This window comes from Pinus tabuliformis, chromosome 1_2 (genome assembly GCF_031772625.1).
Source record: "Pinus tabuliformis cultivar Carrire ecotype Pingquan chromosome 1_2, CPIR1, whole genome shotgun sequence".
Classification (NCBI taxonomy): Eukaryota; Viridiplantae; Streptophyta; class Pinopsida; order Pinales; family Pinaceae; genus Pinus; species Pinus tabuliformis.
The window spans coordinates 802,350,497-802,361,288 of NC_142298.1; the positions used below are offsets into that span (position 1 = coordinate 802,350,497).

The 10,792-nt window shown below is 50.0% G+C and overlaps 1 protein-coding gene across 1 annotated transcript; it reads right to left on the reverse strand.

Moving 5' to 3' along the window:
- Window positions 1-8,684: 8,684 nt before the first annotated feature.
- Window positions 8,685-10,216, reverse strand: LOC149208328 (uncharacterized). The gene is made up of 2 exons (XM_089394054.1): window positions 9,058-10,216; window positions 8,685-8,975 (listed from the first exon to the last, which is right to left on the reverse strand). Exons 1-2 carry the CDS (start codon window positions 9,926-9,928, stop codon window positions 8,695-8,697), a joined length of 1,152 nt encoding a protein of 383 aa, XP_089250180.1. The 5' UTR covers window positions 9,929-10,216; the 3' UTR covers window positions 8,685-8,694.
- Window positions 10,217-10,792: the final 576 nt, after the last annotated feature.

Sequence of the window (10,792 nt, forward strand, 5' to 3'; positions counted from 1 at the left end):
AAAATGAACCAAATGAATCTAAAAACGCATTGGAACTAAACGCAAATATTTAGAGGTCTAGGTTAGAGACGTGTTCCGGCGTCTTAAAACATAGTCACTGTTGTTTCACATTGGGTTGGGTGATTCCTCCTTCTGTGACTCGATAGTGGTCTAATACGGACTGCGCTCCCACGTACCGTCGAGTATATAGGGAGACCCCACTAGGCTTTTATCCTTTATCCATAGGAAGCCGAGTCGGCCGCCCTACAATTCGCAATGCAGTGAACACAGCATTCACGAAGATTGACCACCCGTACCCTAAAAAGTATTCTGTGGTTTTGCGAAGAGTTTGGCACACCCTCTACCTAGAAGTTCCAGAGCAGTCACTTTTGATCCTTTTCGGACTCCCTAAACGAAAAGGTGCCTGTGAGCGTCTTGTCACTTCGTGCTCATTAAACATTCGAAGGAGACTGGAGTCATCTTTGTCCTTTTCTCGACTCCTGAAATATGAAAAGGTCAAGTTTGGTCTTTGCGTCTTTAAAAATTAATTTGGCCACGATAACATTTCCTTTTTAGATCTTGTGTGCGATAGTTTTGAGTAGGCTTTTATCGATAGTTTCCCTTAAGAGTTCTAAGGGGTCTGGTCATCCTGGCTGACCCGTCACCTCCCGGTACAAGTGACTTAGGTTCTCAATCCTCTGTTGCTCCTGAGGTACCAGTTGAAGGCGGTACTCTTCCCATTGTACCGAGTGTACAGCCTATTAACGTACGGTCCCCCAGCAACCCAGATTACTTGGAGGATTGGAATCCCGTCTGGGAAGAAGATTGGGATACCCCCCAAACCCCCCGTACCCCTTTAGGTATGTCATCTCCGATGGAGGGGGCAGCTTCCAGCACGGGTGAAACACCCGCGGTCACAGACACCGAGACCCCCGCGGTCACAGACATTGAGACTCCGATCCCCTCTTCATCTCCCCTCCCTCCGCGATATCAATCGCTCAGGGATAGGTATGATGCTAGAACAACTTCTACCACCATATGGGATCCTTCTCTTGCGGCCTCAATTGGCCCTTTTGTTTCACAGCCTCTTTTCCCACCCCTCACCTCAGAACTCAACCCGATCGTCACCTCAGTTCCCGCTCAACCTACTGTTTGTGTAGCACGTTCGACTCCGGTCGTCAGTGCTGCGCCGATTCCCTCGTCTGAAGCTCCTCAAGCTGGTTCTTTTGTTGGAGGCATTCCAGGATCAGGACCGTATGATGCTTATGGGGAACCTATAACAGACCCAGATTACGATGGTCCTATTTTCTTCTTCGATGCGAATGGGGAGTTCCTTGAGGAAATCTCAGGTCTCCCTCACCACCCGTTCGAAGAGAACGAGGAATCCTTGAATGTCATGTATGGCAACGCTACTAGATACTTTGGAAACCGAGACCCTCCTCGGCACCCCATCGGACCACCCAATCAGGACCCGTCATTCTACGGGCAGCCCCCTCAAGGGCAACCGTTATATGGCCCGCCTGACCCAGGACAATCTGGGCATCCTCAAGGTCAACCTTACCAAGAACAACCTATGGACATGGGAGGTCCGCCATACCCATATCAGAATCAACCTATTGGGCAGCCCGAGCAACCGTCTTTTCAAGACCAGCTTGGTTTCCAGCCAGGATACCCCTCTGGACCAACTGGCTCAGTTTACAATCCCTCTAATCAACCAGCCGTTCAGCAAGGGTACCCTTATGGCCAAGGTGGACAACCCTATGTTCAACAGGGCCCACCTACCCCTCGAAACGCAAACCCTTCTGGGCAAGGGGGGCAACCCTCTGCCCAGCCTATTTACCCAAGAGGGCAGCCTGCCGTACAGCAAGCCCAACCCTCTTCCCAACCCGGTTACGGTGGGGGACCCACGGGCCAACCGTCTATACAGCCAAATCAACCCGGGGCCTACCCTCACCGTCAACCTGGACCCGCTGGCCAGCCTCGGCGCCAGCCAGCTATCCAACCCATTCGACCAACCGTTCCGCGAAGACACCCCTTGGTGGCACAGGGGCCGGCTGGCGTTCAGCAGGGTTATCCTGCTGGCCAACCAGGCCCATCCCGAATCCGGCCAAGTCAACCTTCGGGACGTGTAGTCCAACCTCAACCGGTTCAAGGACAATACTCTGGGCCTCAGACTCAAACAGGTTATCAACCTCCATATCAAACGCAGCCTGCCTACCAGGCTCCGTATGCGACCCAGCAGTCACATGGCTACCAGCAACCCCAGGGGCAAAATCAGTATGCTCCTTACCAAAATTATCAGCGACCACAGGTCACTCCTTATCAAAATTATCAATATGGTCAACCTGGTGGGCAAGCTGCTAATTCATGGGGAGCTGGGGGGCAACCACAGGGACAGTCGTCCGCACACGGACAAAACCCCTACGGACAAACTCCCTATGTGCCAGGTCCTTTCGGACCAGGTCCATCAGGGCAAAATTCCTATGCGGCCGGTCCTTTCGGACCAGGTCCGTCTGGACAAAGTCCGTGGGGGCAACCCCAATCTGGGTGGAACCCTAATATTGCCTCGAACCCTCAGCCACAGATGTCCTTCAACCCGCAGCTTCCATTTTTGGCTACGTTGGAACTGCCCGATGTGTCCAAGTTAACAAATGATCCTATTTTGCATAACTCATGGTGGCCGTCGGTTCCAACCAAAATACCAGGTGACTGTCCAAAGTTCGACGGCAAAGCCGGAGAAGATCCTCAAGCCCACGTAATGACATACCACCTTTGGTGTTCATCTAACTCATGGCTTGATGATTCTATTCGACTACGCCTCTTCCAGAGGACTCTCACTGGTTCAGCCGCAAAATGGTACATCGAACTTAATCGCGGTATGTTTTCAGACTTTAACTCGTTGGCTATGGCCTTTCTTACTCATTTCCAGTTACCCATTCGGTACGAGACTGGGACCCATTTGCTCACGTCTCTGAAACAGGATACGGCAACGCACATCTCTGATCATATACATGAATGGAGAAGGCGCCGTCGTTTGATTAAATTTTGGATTCCCGATCAACTCCTGACCGACTGGTTCACCACGTCCTTTGTCCCTAAAATTGCCAAAGATATTGCAATGGGGGCGTGTGTAACTGAAGAGCAAGCGATTGCGCGAGCTCAGTACCTTGACTTGGTATATTCTCAGTCAGGTACTTTGTATGACTATTTGCCAGATGCCCCGAGGCCCGGACAAGCCAAAACCCCACCGAAACCGTCTGTCGATGGAGTTATCGGCTCCGTGAATTCACCAAGTAAGAAATCAACCGCAAACTCTGGGAAGCAGAAACAAAGCACCTCTAACGAGAATGCTTCTCAAAGTCCATCTATTTCTGGGAATACCTCCGAGGTAAACGCCGTTCAGTCCACCGCGGCAGACAAATCCTCAAAAGGCAAAAAGAAAGGAAAGGCTAAAGAAAAATCCGGACAACCTAAGCAAAATTCTCCTAAACCTCCCACCGAGGACGGAGCCAAGCGGAAGCCTAAGTATCCCTGCCTCATTTGCGAAGAGGATCACTACACCAAGGACTGCCCTAGGCGGACCGAGGTTAGTCGGCTTTTAAAAGGTGCTTCAGGGTCCCCCGCCGTGCTTAAAGAGCCTTTCCCATCCCAGCAGACGCATCAGGTGGCAGACCCTTCTCAATCCTCTTCCTCGTTCGGTTCTCAAGTTTTCATGGCAGGAACCGTTCCCGTCCACGTCACGACTCGAACGAAAGATTATCCATCTTCAGCCGGGAAGGAGCCAGAGGTCCCCTCCAGCGCTCCCACGTCTAGTTCTGGCCCTCTTCACATCGAACGGCCCAGCACCGAGACGATCCCCCGACCCCCTCCCAAAGGTGTACTCAGGAAGTCATCTTATAACCCCAATGCTCGTGCCGCACAGCATTATAGCATTGTCGAGGACTTAGCTCAGGCTCCGTCTGCTATGTCCGCATTAGAAGTCCTCCAGAGCTGCCCCTCCCAGAGGAGGTCCTTGCTATCAGCGATTGGTGGCATCGACCCGGCAGATTCGGATCTCATTTCTTTCGACCTCGAAGGTTTTACGCAGAGATTACCTCATCAGGTGGCCTTCCTTATACAGGTTCTCATCAAAGGCAAGACGATTCACCGTACTGTCATTGATGAGGGAGCCTCAACCTGCATCATGTCAGTTGCTTGTTGGAAGGCTCTTGGTTCGCCTGCTCTGAACCAGTCTCCCACCACCCTAGAGGCGTTCGATGGAAGAGAATCTCGTCCACTCGGTATCCTCCCGCGTTTACCTATCTCTTTAGAAGGCAAAACCGTAGAAGTCGAGGTTGAAGTCGTTGATGCTAACCTCACTTACAACCTCCTTCTAGGACGAAGCTGGACTTATGCCATGCAAGCCGTGGCTTCCTCCTTATTCCGTGTCGTTCGTTTTCCCCATCAAGGAAAGATCGTCACGGTCGACCAGCTCTCCTTTTTTGCTTCATCTTCTGAAGGGAATATACCATTCGTGGAGCATACCTTCAAATCGCTCGAGAGTGTGGGTGCCGGATTATTTAAAGATCCCTCCTTGATGGGAGTCTTTCCCCTCCCACCTCCAAATCTCGCCTCCATTAACATGATCAGGACCCATTCTGATCCATGGGTTCTCCCTCCCGTGAATCAAGAAGACTCATGGGGCGAGATGATGCCGTTGAGCCCAGCCGAGCTCAACTACATCGAAATAGTTGCTGCATCGGCTTCACCCTCCGGACTTGCTTTTCCAAGCAGCGTTCCCGATTCACCTCAAACCTTCCCCTGGTTGGGAGAGAAGGCCACCTCGGACCCCCTGAAGGAATCATTCCCATCCGACGAGGCTATTATCGAGACTATGTCTCTCGAAGAGCCCCCTTGGTTTGATCACCACCATCGCTCTTCGTTCCTCCCTCCTTATTCGGAAATGGCCACGTGTCTCGGAAAGTTTGCTTCATGTCTCCCACATATCCCTCTCCAAACACCTATCCAGTTATATCAAGTGTCCTCGGAAGGGAACATGGGCAACATTACGCAGACTTTGGCTATCGACATCTCCGTCAAAACCGGAGTTGTCGAAAATATTCACATTGGAGTCACATGTACTCCTCAGGAAATTCAAATCTATACAGATCTATTTCGTGAATTTCGTGATGTTTTCGCATGGTCTTACGAAGAAATGCCCGGCATTGACCCCAGTATCGTGGAGCACGAAATTCCTACCTATCCTGGGGCTAAGCCTGTTCGTCAGCATTTACGCCCGGTGCACCCTCGAAAGGCTGCAGCCATCAAGGCCGAAGTTGAAAAGCTTTTTCGAGCTGGTTTTATTTATGCCATTCCCCTCACGGAATGGGTATCTAATATAGTCCCTGTAAATAAAAAACAGGGCACTATTCGGGTTTGTGTTGACTATCGCGATATCAATCGCGCCTGTCCAAAAGATAACTTTCCTACGCCCTTTATCGATCAGCTTATCGATGATTGCGCAGGAAGCGAAATTTATTCGTTCATGGACGGCTTTTCTGGTTACAACCAGATCAACATAGCCCCCGCAGACCAGCACAAGACCGCTTTCATTTGTCCTTGGGGCACCTTCGCTTACAAGAAGCTACCTTTCGGTCTTAAAAATGCCGGTGCCACTTTCCAGCGTGCGATGTCGTATGCTTTTCATGATATCCGAAACATCGTACAGCCTTACCTGGATGATCTACCCGCTCATTCAGCTAAACGTCAAGACCATCCATCGCATTTACGCGAAATCTTCCTTCGCTGTCGACACTATCGTATTCGACTCAATCCGCATAAGTGTGTCTTCTGCGTGGAATCTGGCCGACTACTCGGGTTTATCGTCTCCCGAGAAGGCATCCGTTTGGATCCCCTCAAAGTCGAGGCCATCGTGAATCTTCCTCCCCCTGCCACTCTACAGCAATTACAAAGCTTGCAGGGAAAAGCCAATTTTCTCAGACGATTCATCCCAAATTATGCCGAGGTGGCCAAGGGTTTCACGCGATTACTAAAGCGAGACACGCCCTTTCATTGGGACGCTATCGCTCAACAATCTTTCGAGCATCTTAAAGACCTTCTGGTCTCCGCTCCGCTCCTAAGACCTCCAAATTACCACCGTGACTACACCCTTTATCTGGCCGCCGCCGCTACCACCATCGGCATGGTTTTAGTGCAAGATGATGACGATGGCTCAGAGCATGTTGTATACTATCTTAGTCGCAACCTCCTTGACACGGAGACTCGCTATGCATATGTCGAAAAGTTGGCATTGGCTGCGGTATGTGCCGTCCAACGTTTCCGTCATTACATCCTGTTGCGCACAACGACCGTGATCTCTGACTGCAACCCCATGACCTACATTTTATCACGTCAGTTACTGGGGGGCAAGTACTCGAAGTGGATTGTGATCCTCCAAGAGTTCGACTTGGAATTTACTGCCGCCAAGTCCAAGAAATCCCTGGTCTTTGCTGAACTGCTCTGTTCCTTACCATCTCAATCTGCACCATCTCCTGTAGAGGAGCGCATTCCGGATGAAACACTCTTTCTCATCAGCACTCTCGACCCTTGGTACGGAGACATCATTGTATATCTACAAACGTCCTCGTTTCGTCCTAATACATCAAAAGAAGCCCGACGACGGATCCGTCATCAGGCTCAACCATATCGCATATTGGGCGACACCCTGTACCGCCTCGGCGTCGATTCCCTTCTTCGCCGCTGCTTAACTCTCGAGGAAGCTGAGCGAGTCATGAATGACTGCCACTCTGGCGCTTGTGGCGGTCACATGTCCGGATACGCTACCGCTCAAAAGATCCTCCGCGCTGGTTATTTCTGGCCCTCTATATTCAAGGATTGTATCCTTGCTGTACGCGCATGCCATGAATGCCAGGTTTACCACCGGAAGATGCGTGCACCTGTTGCACCACTGCACCCTGTAGTAACCGTCGGTCCATTTGCCAAATGGGGCATCGATTATACGTCCTGTAACCCTCGTTCGGCCGGGGGGCATGGGTACATTATCGTTGCCGTGGATTATTTCACCAAGTGGGCCGAAGCAATGCCTACATTAAACGAAGACGGTCACACAGCGGCGCAGTTTTTATTCAATCATATCATCACCCGCTTCGGAGTCCCTCAGGCCATTGTTACAGATCATGGAAAGCATTTCCGAAATCATATGATGACAGAGTTAACAAACCAGCTAGGCTTGCGTCAAGATAGTTCGTCACCCTACTATCCTCAATCAAACGGTCAAGTTGAAGCTGTGAACAAAGTTTTGATCACCATGCTTCAACGCACTGTCAATACGCACAAGTCAAACTGGCACCTAATGCTTTTCCCGGCCTTGTGGGCCTACCGGACTTCTGTGAAGGATGCCACCGGTTTCACCCCGTTTCAATTAGTCTATGGGCTAGAGGCTACCCTTCCCGTCGAATGTGAAATTCCTTCATTAAAATTAGCTGTCGAGTTGCTCCCCAACACCACTTCGGTGGAGGAACGACTTCTTTACCTAGAACGGTTAGACGAGACTCGTCGTTTGGCCTCTCTGGCTATCGAAGCGCAGAAGAAGAGAGTCAAGGCTCACTTCGATCAGAATATTCACCCCCGTTCCTTCGTTGAGGGAGATTTAGTACTGCTCTACGATCAAGCTAAAGATAAGCTGGGGGCAGGAAAACTCGAACCCATGTGGTTAGGCCCCTACATCGTGAAACGTGTTTTACAAAAGGGCGCATATGAGTTGATTGATTATGAAGGGAATCCTCTCGACAAGCCCCGAAATGGGCTCTATCTGAAAAAGTACTATGCATAACTGCTCACAGTCACTTTGTATATACGTGTGTTTTGAGTTTTATTGCATGAGTTTTCTTTTGCTTTGGTGTGAAGGCGTGTTTTTGCCCCTTATTATGCTTTCTCTTTCCTGCGCAGATGTCTCGTACTCCTTATATTGGTTTCGCCGATGGTGCCTGCCGTAGTACTTGTAATTTGTCTTCGGCAGCGTGGGTGATCTACGATCCTCACGGGGAGTTGATAAACCTGCAGGGAGTGTGCCTAGGTCGTACCACTAACAACGTTGCCGAGTACAGTGCTGTAATAGAATTACTCGCCGAAGCAGTTGATCTCGGCATCCGGGAACTAGTGGTAAACCTGGACTCCCAGTTGGTGGTTCATCAGCTTAACAGGCGATATTCCGTCAGAGACCAGCGCATATTAAGGTTATACCTACGTGTGAGATTGTTAGAACGGAATTTTGATTTCATTACTTATCAGCATATTCCAAGACGATTAAATACGTTGACTGATGCATTAGCAAATCGTGTGTTAGACAGATATTTGCGAAACAGATAAACATCATACAAGAAGGAAAGAGCAGCATAGTAAGACCATAAGCATATGTAAATAAGTCATTTCAAGCATAGTTTGCACGTGTGTTTTTAAGCTTGCATTAAACATATAAAATCCATGAGTCGAGTGTCATGCGAATCCATACATAAGATCACAAATTGTACTAAGGCAACGCATAATACAGATAACACATCATCATATGTAACAACGACTCATCCAAAAACCGGTATGTATATATATATATATCGTGTGGCGCACTAAGGCGCTCAAAAATAGAAGTACGTGTCCCAAAATCTCAGTACATCCGAGTCATAATGTCTCAAAATAACAGTGGAAATAAAACCTAGGTGACTAATCGGCTGGGTGGTGCTCTCTGTAGTACACAGCCGCTCGTGCTACCCGCCTCAAAAGGCGGTGCACTCTGGGTTCCACACCCACTGTGTGGATCTGATGCTCCACAGGGACCTCCTCGACCCCCTGGAAATCCGGTATCCCCTCCAGCAACCCCTCAAGGTTGCGAGCCACAACCTCTGGTGTGTTGGCCGCTGGAAGGGCTAAGGCCAAAGCTCCGGCTCCTAGGCCCTCTCTCCGTGCCGTGACAGCCAGGCCAATCGGTCTAGTAGGTCCTACATCTGCATGAGGAGACATTCATTAGGACATGTACAAAAAATAAAAATAAAATATGCAAAACTCAAAAGACAAAAAGTGTCATACCTGCATCATCCCACTGTTCACCCGGAGGCAGCGCCAAGTCAGGATCATTGCGGAAATCCATCCCCGCATATGGCCAATCCTGTACGAAGATCTCCTGCTGATCCAGCCAGTCTCTGAAGTATGCCCCCCAGCTATGTGGTCGGCCGCCACCCCCACGTGGCATGACCCGAGCCCATCGAGTAGCCCTCGTCTCTCGAGGCTCTCTGGGGGCATCCACAGCCATAGACTGCAGCCGCATGGCTGGTACTCGCTCCAGAATGAGCGGGACCAGGATCGATCCATACCCGAATTGCTTCGTCTCTCCGCGCCGGCAATTGCTCAACTGCCTTTTCATGTTGTTGCACACTGCGGTGCACCAATCGAACACGACAGGCTCGAGACACTCAAGGGCTAGCAGGAGATGGGTCTTAGACGCCTCATGGTTCGCCATGCTGCCCGCTGCCCGGGTCACCATGAACAGAATGGTGCGCAGCACTATGTCTCTCACTGTGGGAATCGCGCATTTCCCACTCCGCGTCTTTACCGCCCCTGGGCAGACCTCAGCCATTAAATCATCCAGGGTACCACCGCTAGGTCGCTGCCCCTCTAAGATGGGCCTCGCACCTCGGCGCGACAACCCGGTCAGGAAGAAAATATCCATGTGGTCGAACTCGATGTCATGACCACGAATTGTGAACTTCTGATCCACTGGGTTCCAGGCTCTGATTAGCATCTCAAGAAGGTCGTGCTGGGCCCTCAAGCGCGGCGTGAGGAAGAATTTCATGAATCCGCACGCCCGCATGGCGTTGCAACAATTCACATCTCCCCAAGCAGCCACATCCTCCACATCATGGACTCTCTCCTGCCATTGAAAAGCCATGATGTCCTGCATGAACAAATAAAACCAATCAGAAGAAGTTCCAGGAAAAATTCACGTCCATTTTTAAAGAAATAAAATTTTTCCGCGCCAGCGCGACTGTTTTAAAAACAGCCGCGCTGACCATGGCAGCTCTTTGTTAAAATGCGGGGTCAGCGCGGAAGAACACGCCTTTTCCGCGCTGAACCGTGGTTGGTTACATTGACCCTTTTTCGATCAGCGCGACCCCGTGGGCAACTTCCGCGCTGACCGAGGGCGCACCCATGCAAATAAAAATGCCCAATTGGGCCTATTCTACCGTTAAAAAACTACTAAAATGAACTAGAATGCAGGGCAAACGAATGGGAACCTACCTGGAAGAAGCAGATCTGGAAATGGTCTCCGGATGGGCTGGGAATCGCTCCGTCAACTTTTTGGCTTCTCCACGTTCTTTGCACTCCGAATAGTGAAATGGTAAAAATGACTTATTTTACCCTCCTATTTATAGTAAAAATCCTAAATTACCATATTTTTTGGGTTTTTTCCATTTTTAGCCATGAAACTAAACTTGGTTCTGTTTTCAAGCATGTTTCATATGTTTTTTACGTGTATTGAATGGATTTATGCGGGTAGTGCCCTTGTGCAGGTACAGGTATCGCCGCTTGGTTATGACAATCCGTGATTCATGTGATTCCCAAAGTGTCGTCTCTAAGCTCTTCTCCGACGTTAAACGAGAGAAGATGGCCGAGCTCTCTTTCAGCTCGTTAAAAGGAACGAAAGACGGTCGTTTTTAAGCTCTTTTTCCGACCGTTAAACCAAAAAGATCGCCGGGTGTTTGTCGTTTCGCACTCGATATTGGCTCTAAAACGACGTGTCTTCGACCACTTTTTTACTTTTTCC